At 36.5% G+C, this 16,526-nt stretch overlaps 1 protein-coding gene across 1 annotated transcript in view; it reads left to right on the forward strand.

The window, feature by feature from the left end:
• The first annotated feature begins 529 nt into the window (after positions 1-529).
• The window catches only part of OPRM1 (opioid receptor mu 1), a 46,605-nt gene continuing 30,608 nt past the window's right edge, over positions 530-16,526 (forward strand). The window contains exon 1 of the mRNA XM_060617244.3: positions 530-837. Within this exon, the coding sequence (XP_060473227.3) occupies positions 545-837 (293 nt within the window). The 5' untranslated portion in view covers positions 530-544. The remainder of the gene's footprint in view (positions 838-16,526) is intronic.

Raw genomic sequence — 16,526 nt, forward strand, 5'->3', positions numbered from 1 at the left:
GTGTTTCCTGTCGTATTGTATTATACAGAGAAAACGGCGCTAGGAAAATAGAGTGAGGTCAGCCCCCTTTCTTATGCTTTACTGCTGCCAAGAACTAACTCTCTCTCCCCCCAACCCTTCCCTCCAACTCCCTTCCCCATTCTGCTCCTCCTTAGATGTGTTTGCAGGGACGAGTGCCGAATGGGGAGACAGACCAACTCGTTAGATCGCTTTGCGCAAAATCCACCCCCCTTCTCTCTTCTCCCTCCCCTCCAGCCTCTGGATCCCGCACAGCCCTCCCTCCCCTCCCTACAGTGGTGTTGGGTTGAGGATGTGTCTCTACTACTAAGGCGAAAGGGGGCTACAAACAGTGGATAATGTCAGATGCCCAGCTCTCCCCTTCTGCCTGAAGCTCCTCTCTGGCTGCACCAGGATTGGTCTCTGTAAGAAATAGCAGGAACTGTGGTAGCGGCGGCGAGAGGAAGCAGCTGAGACGCGTGGAACCTGGAAAAGTCTGGGTGCTCGCTGTTACCTCACAACGAGGTCCCAGCCAGGCGTCAGCACCATGGACAGCAGCACCGTCCCCACGAACGCCAGCAATTGCACTGATCCCTATTTACACTCTTCAAGTTGCTCCCCAGCACCTAGCCCGGGTTCCTGGGTCAACTTCTCCCACCTAGATGGCAACCTGTCCGACCCATGCGGTCCTAACCGCACGGAGCTGGGCGGGAGCGACAGCTCGTGCCTTTCGACCGGCAGTCCTTCCATGATCACAGCCATCACCATCATGGCCCTCTACTCCATCGTGTGCGTCGTGGGTCTCTTCGGAAACTTCCTGGTCATGTATGTGATTATCAGGTAAGGAAGGCGCCAGGGCTCCCAGCAGAGATTTCAGCAGCTAATAGGGGCGTAAAGGGACACCTGACCCCTGGGTAGTGTTTGGCGGGAGGATGAGAGAAGAGAGGTAAACAGGGGGGTATTATGGGAGCGACAGTGGATAGAGTGGTTGTTGTGAGTGCAAAAATCTACTTTTCTGTTTTTCTCTCCACTGTTAAAGAATCAAAAATTTCAGAAACAGAGAAGTTGCTTTGGTAGAAGCTGTAAAGCTCCGGGGAAAAAAAAATAATAATAATAAGCTCTGTCTTAGAGCTCACTTACACTGAGCCAAGGGGGCTCTTGGACACAGGAACCCTCAGTCCCTTCCACAGGAACTGTGGACACAGTAATTTGTGAATAATGAAAGAGGAATTCTAGTAAGATTTCCTAATTTGGGGGCCGGTCTCCTTTTGAGTTCTTTTCAGAGAAGAACCTTGGCAACTCTCCTACCCCTGCTGGTTTCCGTGTACTTTGCTGCACCCCCTGCCCTCCTCTTTCCTTGTCACATTTGTCTCACTTCCCTTGTGGCCATCCTGAGGCGACACTCAGTGAGAAAGTTTTTCTTGTGTCTCTCCACAGTAAATAATGTTGTTTTATTGTAATAAATATGACAGTTGGGTTGCCTAGACCATTTTGCAGTTGGCAGCTGTAGATCTGCTATGGGAGTCACAAACCGAATTGGGAATAGAGTGTGGTTCAGGAGAAATGCAGGGTATGACTGTTTTTCAAATCCTCTGATAATGAGACCCAGTTAAAAGTGACCAAAAGCGACATAATTCTGGATTATAAACTATAATATAAAGAAGTTACAGTGGTTGCTCATGGGGAAAAAAGTGTCTTTACTCAGTGAAATTATGTCAAAAGAATTTGTGGGCCATATTCTGTTTACTCATATGCTCCAGGTTTGTTTGGCAAAGAGTGTACGAGTTTTCAATATTAATTGAGATTAATGTAGATTGCATTAGTGCTGGTGTGTATATTCAAATCCTACATGCTAATATGGAATATGATATATTCATTTTTGTTAAAGTAAATAAATATTTTAACACCTTAAAATGGGGTTTTCTTCCTACTAGGGGTTATTTGTATGTAGTGAACATGGTATTTTCATATTTAGTTACAATATTCACTCCATCTATTCAGCAAGTATTGTAGGGCTTAATGGAGCTCCTCAATCATTAAACAATCATGTTCCCTGTTATACTTTCATGATCAAGGTGCTGCAAGTTGCTTGTAATCGATTCTTTCTTATATGCCTGATCTCTTTAATTAATGATTGTTAAAGAATAAAACTAATTTCTCTAATCTTTTGCTGAGGTATAAGATAAGTAGTGTCTCTGAGAAAAGAGCACCATCTATTGAGAAGAAGGCTAACAACAGAAGGGAAAATGCAGGAAGGAAATCAATGGAAGAATTTATTTTTGAAAACATTTACCTTGTAATAATCCAATACAAAGATTCAAAGATAAAAAACCAAGTCTAATTTGCAGTTATGATAATAAAAATAAATAAATAAAGCATAATTAAAGGACTGCTTTATAAAGAGAGAATATGATTCTCATTTGTCCTAAGAAAATTCATAGAATCACAAGCTGATGAGACTGGAAGGGACCCTAGAGATTACCTATGCTAGAGGAGTAAACTGAGGCACAGAAAATATCAGTGATTTCTCCAAGGACAGGTAGTTCATTAGTTCTATAATACTGTTAGTTCAATATAATATCTATATTAGCCAATATAATTTTCTTTTTATTAGAGTGGCAAATTATGATTTGAGTTAATTCAACTAAAAGACTGACGGAATAGATTTAGTTAGCCATAATAATGCGGAAATAATAAAGTACCCCAAATTTATGTCTGGAATCATGGACACAATGAAGAGAAATTACTAAAGTGTCTAGAAATCCTGTCTGAAGCATAATCTTTTATTTCCTTTTATTTCTTCTCTTGGTATTTTCCTTCCTTATTTTTCTCCCCTCTAGTTTACACTTTTCTATAAAGAGAGAGCCAGTAAAGCAGCAATTTGGCTGTGAAATAAGAAGGCTTGTATTATTTCAGTGTTTAAGAGATTGCTGGTTAGGTGAGTTTGTTTTAAAGGCATCTGACCTCTTGATGGCTTGGAGACAGATAGTGACATTGCATCTTAGTGAGAACATGATATTATGCTTTACTTCTCTGTTCTAACAAAATGCAGTGTGATTTGAAAACTCATCCCCAACACCCACCTGTGGCAAGTTGGGTGTTTAATTCCACAGTCAGGTAACCCTCTGGGAATATGACTGCGAAACAGAAAAATAGACAGTTTAGTGACTGATGAAGTGATGAAGAAAGCATCTGGGGTTGAAGAAAATATGTTTATTTAGCTTAGAATATTTAATTGGACTGTCTCCAGGCTGTGGTGTTTTTACTACAAAAGTGATAGTTCAGAGATATTATTGCCCCTGTTAAAAAGGTGACTAAAATGCTACCCCCATTAGAGTATTGAGGTAAAATGCTCACGTCCTGCTATTATTTAAAGTTCAACAAATACTTTTGAAAGGTCAAGTACAATTAATGGTCAAGTTGCAGTTTCCTAACCAGATTAAGGTAATATTTATTAGTATGTTTTAATACACCAAGTGAATCATGAGGCTCAGGTGACTATGGCAACCAAAACAACAACAAAGATAACTGCTAACGCAGATACCATGATTAATACTGCTCTGTTCTGTCCCAACTCCATCATCATCATACCTTCATCAACAACATTATTAAATAGTATAACTTAAGTAGGATTCTTACACAGTGCTGTTCTGAAAAACATGAGGGAGGAAAAGAGATACCATCACCATCCTATGATCTAAAGATTTAAAATCCAGATGTCAAATGATAGAAATGTTATAGCTATTCATCACACAAAAACTTTTTTTGGTTTTAAAGAAAAAAATTACTTGCAAGGTAATATTATTAAATTTACCACACAAATTCTAAAAACTGTGGTGATAAAATATTACAAAATGTATTATTGTCAAGAATATTTTTTAAAAAATCAGCCAGAATAGTACACAGAGTTATAGCCACCAGGAATGTTTCATTTTTTGAGAGCGCTTATCCAAAGCATAGAATTAATCATAAATATAAAAGTTGATATTGTCCCACATGGATTTATTTTTGTAAGTTTTTTTTCCAAAAAGATTTGTCCATGTAGTCGTGAACATTGTCTATGCACACACTGTTAAGAAAGAAAGAAAGAAAGAAAGAAAGAAAGAAAGAAAGAAAGAAAAGAAAGAAAGAAAAGAAAAGAAAGAAAGAAAGAAAGAAAGAAAGAAAGAAAGAAAGAAAGAAAGAAGAAAGAAAGAACAGAAAGAAAAAAGAAAAAGTAGAGGGTTGGAAACTGTTAGATCTCTATGAGTTGTGTAAATCATCCTGACCAATAAAGTTCCAATGAAGAGCGCCAAATGAATGATATTGCCTTCATTTTTCAGATTACTTCTTAATTTGACTAGATAAATTCTCAATATGACCAGTTACCAGAGCAGAGAATGTATATATATGCAAGATGTTATTGTCATTTTTCTTTCACTAAAAAGTATTTCTGACTTTAAAACAAGTCCTATGAGCTTTTACTTGTTTTATATACTAAATATTTGATTCAGATTTAAACTACAAAATGAACAGGCATGACTGATTAGAACAGAAGTATAAGCTTTTTTCCTCACTTCAGATATAATTAGCTGAAAAATAAGGAATAACAATGTTTTATCTAATATATATATATTAGATATATATTTTATATATCTATTATATATATATTTTATCTAACACACACACACACACAAATACGTATATACATATGAGTTAATTTTAATGCATAAGTCCCTGAATATGGTCACTAGTAATTTTAATAAAATAAAAAAAGATAATTGTTTATTTAGAAAGCTCAAATACTAACAAAGCTTGCTTTCTTTTTTAAAACTGTAAAATATCCTAGTTAGAGGATGATTTTTTTTTTTTTGAGGATGGATTTAAAGGAAAAAAAATCCTACTAAATAAAAATCTGTCCTTAACATAATGGTTTACATGAAAATATAAGAATTTAATTGTATTCCTTTTACTTGCAATACAGAGCTCCTCGTAGTATTTCTTACAGTGTCAACTTTATTTCACATATAGGTGCTAATTCTACCATAACACTGTTCTTCAGTGTGTCCTAAAAACACTAAGTTGCTTTTCATTTCCTCTGTGGTAGGTTGTGTTTCTGTCATCTACATAGAGTTATCACTGAGTTTCTTTTCTTTCTCTCCTTTCTTTCTTGAAAGAATGAGCTATCTCATATTTTATTAAATGTTTCCAGCACAAAGGAATGTATAGAGAGTAATAAGATTCTTCACCTTCAAAAATTATATGTATAATTATAATAATTACATATACTAGTAATATATATTATATATTACACATAATGATATATATTGTATACTTTATATAATATACAATACATGCTTGTATGTTTTATATATTATAAGTTGGGGCGCCTGGGTGGCTCAGTCGGTTAAGCAACCGACTTAGGCTCAGGTCATGATCTCATGGTTCGTGGGTTCAAGCCTCACATCAGGCTCTGTGCTGACAGGCCTGTTTCAGATTCTGTCCATCTCTCTCTCTCTCTCTCTCTCTCTCTGCCCCTCCCCCACTCGCGCTCTGTCTCCCTCTGTCTCAAAAATAAACATTATATATTATAAGTAATCCATAATATATAACAATTATATATACATAATAACATATAATATGTAAATTATATTATACATATGCTACATATATATAAGAAGTGGCCTCATTTCTCCTATTATACTGACTCCCCAGAGACTATTATTATTGTAAATTTGGTGGTTATTATTCATAGGCATATTTTAAACTTTTATTTTTGCTGTGCTTCCATAAAGTATAATCTTTGAAACATGTTCTTTGAACTTTATATATTAAATGTTTATATTTTATATTAATGTGAATAGACATAATTTCACTATTTTCCCAGAGTTGTTCTAGTTCCAGCAGATCATAGAAACGAGATGTTGAAGAATTAACTCTCCTTAATACTGTTAACTTATCTCTAAATCTGTGTTAAGAATTATTGTGAAGATTTCTTCACAAGTGTTTTCCTGAACAAATATTTTCATTAATACTTACATGCAGTATTTGGGGGAAAACTTCTGGCAACTGCTACAATAAGTAAATCTTGTGAATAAAACCTAGGTATAATTTCTCTACTTCTAAGGAGGAAATAAAAATAATTGGTTTCTGACTACTTCAAAATGTCATTCATGCTAAATGCTAACAATCCTTACTTTGGGATTTTGAATGTCTTAGAGAACTCTTTACACATAAAAGTTTAAAATGTTATTTCTTCTAGAATTCCACTTTAGGTATTAATTGAAATAAAATTATTTTGGTTAGCAGGAGCAGATAAACTGGTTTTGATAAATAATGTAAAACAGTGTGACATCTTAAAATATATTAACGATAAATACTAAGACTAAATGTTGTGTGAAGTTTTTAAAATATGTGAATTTCATATTTTTAATCTTCATAAAGATTAATGTATATTAATTAACTAAAACAATGATTTATGACTATAGTCTCCAAACTTGTGTTTAGATGTAGACACTTACTTCAAGAACTCCTAAGTCAATATATTGGAGTGCCTGGGTGGCTCAGTAGGTTGGGCAATTGACTCTTCCGTGGGCATTCAGCTCAGGTCATGATCTCATAGTTCATGGGATCAAGCCCTGTATTGGGCTCCGTGATGAGAACACAGAGCTTGCAGAGGGATCAATCTCTGCCTCTCTCTCTGCCCCTCTCTCTGCCCCTCCCTTGCTCCTATGCACTGTGATCTCTCTCTGTCTCAAAATAAGTAAGTGAACTCTATTTAAAAAAACAAACTCATAAGCCAATATATAAAGGAAATCAAAGGAGCTATTCAGGATGAATCTCATGCTGGGGCCACAGAGCACTGCTCAACTGCTAGCCCCATCCTACCCTCCATTGCTGTCCTTAGAGCACTTTCATGGAATTTCCAGAGCTCTCTCAGGTAATATTTTAAAATAGTGATTTTCATATCGTTTCAGACCTTTGTTGTACCTCACCTCTCATCCTGCTGTTCACCTTTGACTTCAGTGATTAGTATGGCAGTTAGTTTTGCCCGGATATATCTTGGTAACTTTCTACCCTAGCTGCATCTATAGCCCTTGTTTTCATCCCTGGAACTTCTCTGACTCTACCACCCTCCACAGAAATCAGTGTGGTATTCACAGGTGAGAATGTGTGAGGAAGTTGCCACCCACGAAAGACACCTTGACTGGGGAAATGGGAAGCTGTGGACAAATGGTCCCCTCTGCTTCCCTCTACCCTTAGGTACACAGTTCTGAGGAGCAGACCACAAGGCACATTAGAAACTCTGGTCTTCATTGTGACCATTTCAAGAACATGCTTTTCCTTCTTTCCTTTTTACCTTCTACTCCCCCACTTCTGTTCCCACTTCTATTCCCTGCAAACGTTTTCCAAAATGATTTACCTTCACACCAATTTCTGCCTCACTCTGTAAAGCTCATCATTCCTGTTATTTTTATGATTGGTTACAATGTGTTGGCACAGTAAAATCCAATTAACAAATAGACCTTTGCCAATTCATTAAATATAGGTTTTCCTGAATAATTAAAAGTTCTTAAGAAAAATTCTAATCAGTATCCCATATTAGAACAATGAAGAGAATTCATGAGCGAAGCTTTTCCTTTTATTAGTTTTCCTGTTTCGGGATTCAGGAAAGGCTTTAGATTTTCCCTTAATGGACAGGAAGGAGGTAACAGTCATGTGTAGTGTTCAGATTCCTTCTTGAGTTCAGGGTGATGGTAGCAGTATGCTCTCAGATATGTAAAAGAAATAAATAAAGCCTCCTGTGCCTTCTAATAAATTATCTGAAGACAAAAACTACCACCCCCTTCTCCACTGGTTCCAAGTTATATAATAACCATAAAAGTTCTCATGATAACTAAATTCAAGAAAATTTCAGGGTCCTCAAAATGAGCTGAAACAGCAGATACAAGAAATGTCGTATACAATAAACATCATGTAATGAGTTTGTCTTCGCATCTCCTTTCCCTAGGCATCCATTCTTGCTTCAGGCCATTTTATTTCCCCACAAATTCTTCAGGCTAAGGGTCTTTGAATTCAAGATATACATTGTAGAATATAAAGGTCACATAGAAAAAATGTTTTTTTGCTTTGGCTCAGGACCCCAAGTGCCACTTGTGGCTCAATTTCAAACTGTTCTGTGCCTCATTCTCCTCATCTGTAAAATGTAAGAATTGAACTGAAAAACTCTTGAAGTCCCTTCTAGTACTAAGAATTCCTATGGCAACTTCAAGGACTACTTCTCCATAATTTTGCAGCTATACTATCTAGGGAAAAAAGAGTAATGATTTACCAAATTAAATAATGTTTTCAATTCCATCTCACCCTCTTGCATTTTAGATAAGCTCAAATGGATTCTGTCAGAGAGAGAAATTGCTGAGATGCCAGTTTGGTGGTAGTCAATTAATATAATGAGCCAGACTGAAGGCAACAGTCAAGGCTTCATTCACTTACTGTGAGAGTATAAGCAAGACACAAAACAAGATACAAGTGTCCGCTCCCCGGGGTTCTGTTTTTCCCCACATTAAGGCACCAGGTCACAAGAAGAGCTAGGAGCGGGAAAGCATTGAGTCAGAGAGAAGAGTTTCTTCAAGGACTCCTGATAAGGAGGTCTCAGCAGAGACACCTGGAAATAGCTTTGTCAAGGCCTACTCAATAAGAAGGCTCCAAATGGAGGCAGTTGGACTAGTGATGCATATACATCTTAGAGCATTGCTGTTGAGGTGGAAGAGGGGCATGAGTCCTCGAACACAAATTCCTCCAGATTATATACCAAGTCTCTTGTGGGGAGGACAGCTTCTCCCCATGAAGTCTACCAGGTAGAGCCTTTGTAGTTGCCTACGGTTGAGCCTCAAAGGTCACACACAGTATATGGCCTGGACTCAGACTTCTCAGATTCAGCTTAAACCCTGACACTTCTCTTTCCTCTCCTGTTCTCTCCCCCTCCACTCCTCTTCCCTCTCCTCCCTCTCTAACTCCCCCTCTCCTCCTTCCCCCTCCCTCCCTCTCTCTCATTCTCTTTTTAATTCATGTAAAGATTATTTTAATATTTGCTTTCAGAAATTAATTATATTCAGGATGTTGCATTCTAAAGTAGGGCAGATAGGACTGTTACACATGAGGGAACCCTGGATGGGTTCAAATGAGAGAGAGATCATTCTGTTCTGGATATAAGTTTCTGCCCAGGCAAGAATATTGTCGAGTATGTTTTTTAAATTCAATCATGTGTTATCTTCTTAGTTGCATATAAGTAGGTGTCCTAAAGAGATTCAAATGTAATCATTCACACTTAGTAAAAATTATTCTTTGTAATTTAAGGTTTAAATATATTAAACCAACATGATACATTCAGTCTCCAAATATGCTACATACTAATTTCTTCCATAAATTTTTATTTTCCCCTGTCATCTACTTTTTCTAATAAAATCCATATTCTTCAAGTCTCAACTTAAAGCCATTTCTCTTTGCAGCCTCCCCAAAGTACTTCTACAACCAAGTTCCCTGCACTGTAACCCATGATAAAGGCTCTGATTGTGAAAAGTCTGGACATTTTCTCATGCTTTTACAAAATGTCACTTGATAAATCTTGAAGACTTGATATACAACTATCTCTCTGTGATAGTTAAGAAATGAAAACATCTCAAAGTTGAACAACAGAAGCATGCATCTTTGAAATATTTTGTAATTCAAACTTTTCAGCATTTCAGATTCACCTCAAAGTATTCAGATGTAAATTCTGATTCAGACAATTCTCTCAATTCACTGCTTTATTCATGGGTATTTAGCTTTTATAACTTGAATCATGAAACCGATCTGTATCACTGGATTAATATCAGAAAATCATTGGGGCGCCTGGGTGGCGCAGTCGGTTAAGTGTCCGACTTCAGCCAGGTCACGATCTCGCGGTCCGTGAGTTCGAGCCCCGCGTCAGGCTCTGGGCTGATGGCTCGGAGCCTGGAGCCTGTTTCCGATTCTGTGTCTCCCTCTCTCTCTGCCCCTCCCCCGTTCATGCTCTGTCTCTCTCTGTCCCCAAAATAAATAAAAAACGTTGAAAAAAAAAAAAAAAAAAAGAAAATCATAAATTCACATACACACACATATATCTATATGTGCATATATGTGTAAGTCCAAAAACATTAAATTGGAAATCGATTGTGCTCTTATGATTGAAATACAGAAAGATTTTAAAGAGTGAAATTACTAAAAAGTTAATACAGTCAGTTCTCAATATTCATGATAGTTATGTTTTATGAAGTCATTGTGACTAATAAATTAGACAAGACTGAAGCTTTGCTTCTAGGGAAGATTTAGGGTTACGTTCCTGTGAGCCACAGTCACATTTGCATCAATTAATCAAAACATAACTTTCTGTTATTTGTGGTTCTGTATAAAGGCATCCATTTAATCTTTATTGTCGATTCATTAACATTGAATGCACAGTCAACAGCATTGTAACCAATGTCTGCATGAAACTCATCTAAGATATTAGACACATCACTGCCATCTTATACTTAGGAACACCAGACAGCACTTCAGCACTCTGTTTGAGGTCAATTTTAAATAGTAAGATTACCGACAAACAACGCAAAAATGCTATAAATGTGTCACAGAAAGGAGACATTTGTAGTCTGAGAGTTGAAATGGGAAGGCAGAGTGTTGCTTTGTTTGACCTCCGCTGAAAACTTGTCCATCAAAGCAACTCAAAGTTTCTGTCACTCTGTACATAACTGCAAATGACCATAAAAACACATCAGTATAGAGTTTAGGGTTAAAATAAAATTTAACAAGCAAGGTTGTTTGCAAATACAGAATCCATTAATAATGAGGATCGACTGCATATACAAATGTTTTCCCAGAAAATATTTTAAAAACAGAGCTGAAGAAAAAAATCAGAAAGTATGTTCCATATTAAATATGATTACAATTTCATGTCATGAAGGCACGTTTTGTATTTTTAATCATCATTTATCATAATCAAAGGGAATAGCTTGAAGACAAAATGGGTTCCCATATGAATCAGTATATCACTAGATACCTATATTGGCACACAAATTTAAGAACATGCATGATGCACAAGAGTCCCTTTTTCTCCATATCCATGCCAGTATTTGTTATTTCTTGTCATGCTGACATTCATGAAGTGATATCTCACTGTGGTTTCAATTTACATTTCCCAAATGCCTAAAGATGTTGAACATTTTTCCACGTACACATTGGCCTTTTGTATATCTTCTTTGGATAAATGTCTATTCAGGTCCTTTGCCCATTTTTTAATTGGGTTTTTTGTTACTGAGTTATATGAATTCTTTATATATTTTGGATCTTAACCCCTTATCAGATATATGGCTTGCAAATATTTTTCCCATTCCATGGATCATCTTTTCACTTTGTAAATGATTTATTTTGTGTGTCTAGAAGCTTTTCAGTTTGATATAGTGTTATTTGTTTATTTTTTATTTTGTTGCCTGTGTTTGGGTTGTCATATATAAAAAATCATTACCAAGACCCATGTCAAGGAAACTTGTTCCTATGTTTTCTTATAGGAGTTTCATGGTTTCAGGTCTTACATATAAGTCTTTAGTCTATTTTAATTTTTGAGAGTGGTGTAAGATATGGGTCCAGTTTCATTCTTTTACATGTGAATATCTGATTATCCCAGCACCACATATGGAAGAGACTGTCTTTTCACCATTGAGTATTCTTGACTCCATTGTCAAATATTAGTTAACCGTATATATTTGGGTCTGTTTCTGGGCTCTTAATTCTGTTCCTTTGGTCTATTTGTCTGTTATTATGCCAGTACCATACTGTTTTGATGACAATAGTTTTATAATATAGCTTGCAATCAGGATATGTGATGTCTCCTGTTTTGTTCTTCCTTGTCAAGATTTCTTTGGCCATTCAGGATTTTTTTGGTTTCCTACAAATTTTAAAAGTGTTTTTTCTACTTCTGTAAAAATTCCATTGGGATCTTGATAGGGGTTGCATTGAATCTATAGACAGTTTTTGGTAATATTGACATTTTAACAATATTAAAATGGGTTGGGTTCTTCCAACCCATAGTATGAGATACTTTTCCATTTATTTGTGTCCGCTTTGATTTCTTTCATCAACATCTTATAGTTTTCAGAGATATTTGTTATCTCCTTAGTTAAATTTATTCCTAAGTATTTCATTGTTTTGATGCAATTGTATATGAAATTATTTTCTTAATTTCTCTTTCTGATAGTTTGATATTAATGTATAGAAGTGCAGCAAATTTTTCTGGATATTTATTTTGTATCATGCAACTTTATTGAATTTATTTGTTAATTCTAACAGTTTTTTGGTGGAGTTTTTAGGATCTTGCATATATATAGTATCATGTCTGCAAATAGTGACAGTTTTATTCTTCCTTTATAATTTGGATTTTTATATTTCTATTTCCTTTTCTTTTCTTTTTTCCTAATTGCTATGGCTATGACTTCCAATACTACGTTGAATAAAATGGCAAGAATGGGCATCCTTTTCTAATCTTTATTCCTGAGAAAAATTTTCAGTTTTTCATTGTTGAGTACTATGTTAGCTTTGGGCCTGTCATATGTGGCCTTTATTACATTGAGGCACATTCCCTCCATACCCACTTTATTGAGATTTTTTATCATAAATGCGTGTTGGATTTTGTTAAATGTTTTATATGTATTTATTGAAATGATCACATGATATTATCCTTCATTTTGTTAATGTGATGTATGTGTCACATGATTATTTGCAGATATTGTACCATCCTTGCATTCCTAAAATAAATCCCACTTGATCATGGCGCATGATCCTTTTAAAGTATTGTTGAATTTGGCTTGCTAATATTTTGTTGGGGATTTTTGCATATGTTCATCAGGAATATTGGCCTGTAATTTTATTTTTCTGTGGTGTCTATATCTGATTTTCGTATCAGGGTAATGCTGGCCTTATAAAATAAATTTGGAAACATTCCCTTCTTTTCAATTTTTTTGGAAAATTTTGAGAAGGACAGGTATTAATTATTCTTTGAATGTTGGGTGGAATTCACCAGGAAAGACTTTTGATCCTGGACTTTTTTTGTTGGGAGTTTTTTTTTTTTTTTTTTTAATATATGAAATTTATTGTCAAATTGGTTTCCATACAACACCCAGTGCTCATCCCAAAAGGTGCCCTCCTCAATACCCATCACCCACCCTCCCCTCCCACCCCCCATCAACCCTCAGTTTGTTCTCAGTTTATAACAGTCTCTTATACTTTGGCTCTCTCCCACTCTAACCTCTTTTTTTTTTTTTTCCTTCCCCTCCCCCATGGGTTTCTGTTAAGTCTCTCAGGATCCACATAAGAGTGAAACCATATGGTATCTGTCTTTCTCTGTATGGCTTATTTCACTTAGCATCACACTCTCCAGTTCCATCCACGATGATACAAAAGGCCATATTTCATTCTTTCTCATTGCCACGTAGTATTCCATTGTGTATATAAACCACAATTTCTTTATCCATTCATCAGTTGATGGACATTTAGGCTCTTTCCATAATTTGGCTATTGTTGAGAGTGCTGCTATAAACATTGGGGTACAAGTGCTCCTATGCATCAGTACTCCTGTATCCCTTGGGTAAATTCCTAGCAGTGCTATTGCTGGGTCATAGGGTAGGTCTATTTTTAATTTTCTGAGGAACCTCCACACTGCTTTCTAGAGCGGCTGCACCAATTTGCATTCCCACCAACAGTGCAAGAGGGTTCCCGTTTCTCCACATCCTCTCCAGCATCTATAGTCTCCTGATTTGTTCATTTTGGCCACTCTGACTGGCGTGAGGTGATATCTGAGTATGGTTTTGATTTGTATTTCCCTGATAAGGAGTGACGTTGAACATCTTTTCATGTGCCTGTTGGCCATCCGGATGTCTTCTTTAGAGAAGTGTCTATTCATGTTTTCTGCCCATTTCTTCACTGGGTTATTTGTTTTTCGGGTGTGGAGTTTGGTGAGCTCTTTATAGATTTTGGATACTAGCCCTTTGTCCAATATGTCATTTGCAAATATCTTTTCCCATTCCGTTGGTTGCCTTTTAGTTTTGTTGGTTGTTTCCTTTGCCGTGCAGAAGCTTTTTATCTTCATAAGGTCCCAGTAATTCACTTTTGCTTTTAATTCCCTTGCCTTTGGGGATGTGTCGAGTAAGAGATTGCTACGGCTGAGGTCAGAGAGGTCTTTTCCTGCTTTCTCCTCTAGGTTTTTGATGGTTTCCTGTCTCACATTCAGGTCCTTTATCCATTTTGAGTTTATTTTTGTGAATGGTGTGAGAAAGTGGTCTAGTTTCAACCTTCTGCATGTTGCTGTCCAGTTCTCCCAGCACCATTTGTTAAAGAGACTGTCTTTTTTCCATTGGATGTTCTTTCCTGCTTTGTCAAAGATGAGTTGGCCATATGTTTGTGGGTCTAGTTCTGGGGTTTCTATTCTATTCCATTGGTCTATGTGTCTGTTTTTGTGCCAATACCATGCTGTCTTGATGATGACAGCTTTGTAGTAGAGGCTAAAGTCTGGGATTGTGATGCCTCCTGCTTTGGTCTTCTTCAAAATTACTTTGGCTATTCGGGGCCTTTTGTGGTTCCATATGAATTTTAGGATTGCTTGTTCTAGTTTCGAGAAGAATGCTGGTGCAATTTTGATTGGGATTGCATTGAATGTGTAGATAGCTTTGGGTAGTATTGACATTTTGACAATATTTATTCTTCCAATCCATGAGCACGGAATGTTTTTCCATTTCTTTATGTCTTCTTCAATTTCCTTCATAAGCTTTCTATAGTTTTCAGCATACAGATCTTTTACATCTTTGGTTAGATTTATTCCTAGGTATTTTATGCTTCTTGGTGCAATTGTGAATGGGATCAGTTTCTTTATTTGTCTTTCTGTTGCTTCATTGTTAGTGTATAAGAATGCAACTGATTCCTGTACATGGATTTTGTATCCTGCAACTTTGCTGAATTCATGTATCAGTTCTAGCAGACTTCTGGTGGAGTCTATCGGATTTTCCATGTATAATATCATGTCATCTGCAAAAAGCGAAAGCTTGACTTCATCTTTGCCAATTTTGATGCCTTTGATTTCCTTTTGTTGTCTGATTGCTGATGCTAGAACTTCCAGCACTATGTTAAACAACAGTGGTGAGAGTGGGCATCCCTGTCGTGTTCCTGATCTCAGGGAAAAAGCTCTCAGTGTTTCCCCGTTGAGGATGATGTTAGCTGTGGGCTTTTCATAAATGGCTTTTATGATCTTTAAGTATGTTCCTTCTATCCCGACTTTCTCAAGGGTTTTTATTAAGAAAGGGTGCTGGATTTTGTCAAAGGCCTTTTCTGCATCGATTGACAGGATCATATGGTTCTTCTCTTTTTTTTTGTTAATGTGATGTATCACGTTGATTGACTTGCGAATGTTGAACCAGCCCTGCATCCCAGGAATGAATCCCACTTGATCATGGTGAATAATTCTTTTTATATGCCGTTGAATTTGATTTGCTAGTATCTTATTGAGAATTTTTGCATCCATATTCATCAGGGATATTGGCCTGTAGTTCTCTTTTTTTACTGGGTCTCTGTCTGGTTTAGGAATCAAAGTAATACTGGCTTCATAGAATGAGTCTGGAAGTTTTCCTTCCCTTTCTGTTTCTTGGAATAGCTTGAGAAGGATAGGTATTATCTCTGCTTTAAACGTCTGGTAGAACTCCCCTGGGAAGCCATCTGGTCCTGGACTCTTATTTGTTGGGAGATTTTTGATAACCGATTCAATTTCTTCGCTGGTTATGGGTCTGTTCAAGCTTTCTATTCCCTCCTGATTGAGTTTTGGAAGAGTGTGGGTGTTTAGGAATTTGTCCATTTCTTCCAGGTTGTCCAATTTGTTGGCATATAATTTTTCATAGTATTCCCTGGTAATTGTTTGTATCTCTGAGGGATTGGTTGTAATCATTCCATTTTCATTCATGATTTTATCTATTTGGGTCATCTCCCTTTTCTTTTTGAGAAGCCTGGCTAGAGGTTTGTCAATTTTGTTTATTTTTTCAAAAAACCAACTCTTGGTTTCCTTGATCTGCTCTACAGTGTTTTTAGATTCTATATTGTTTATTTCTGCTCTGATCTTTATTATTTCTCTTCTTCTGCTGAGTTTAGGCTGCCTTTGCTGTTCTGCTTCTATTTCCTTTAGGTGTGCTGTTAGATTTTGTATTTGGGATTTTTCTTGTTTCTTGAGATAGGCCTGGATTGCAATGTATTTTCCTCTCAGGACTACCTTCGCTGCGTCCCAAAGCGTTTGGATTGTTGTATTTTCATTTTCATTTGTTTCCATATATTTTTTAATTTCTTCTCTAATTGCCTGGTTGACCCACTCATTTGTTAGTAGGATGTTCTTTAACCTCCATGCTTTTGGAGGTTTTCCAGACTTTTTCCTGTGGTTGATTTCAAGCTTCATAGCATTGTGGTCTGAAAGTATGCATGGTATAATTTCAATTCTTGTAAACTTATGA

Source organism: Panthera onca, chromosome B2, assembly GCF_046562875.1.
Source record: "Panthera onca isolate mPanOnc1 chromosome B2, mPanOnc1 haplotype 2, whole genome shotgun sequence".
In the NCBI taxonomy this organism is placed as follows: domain Eukaryota; kingdom Metazoa; phylum Chordata; class Mammalia; order Carnivora; family Felidae; genus Panthera; species Panthera onca.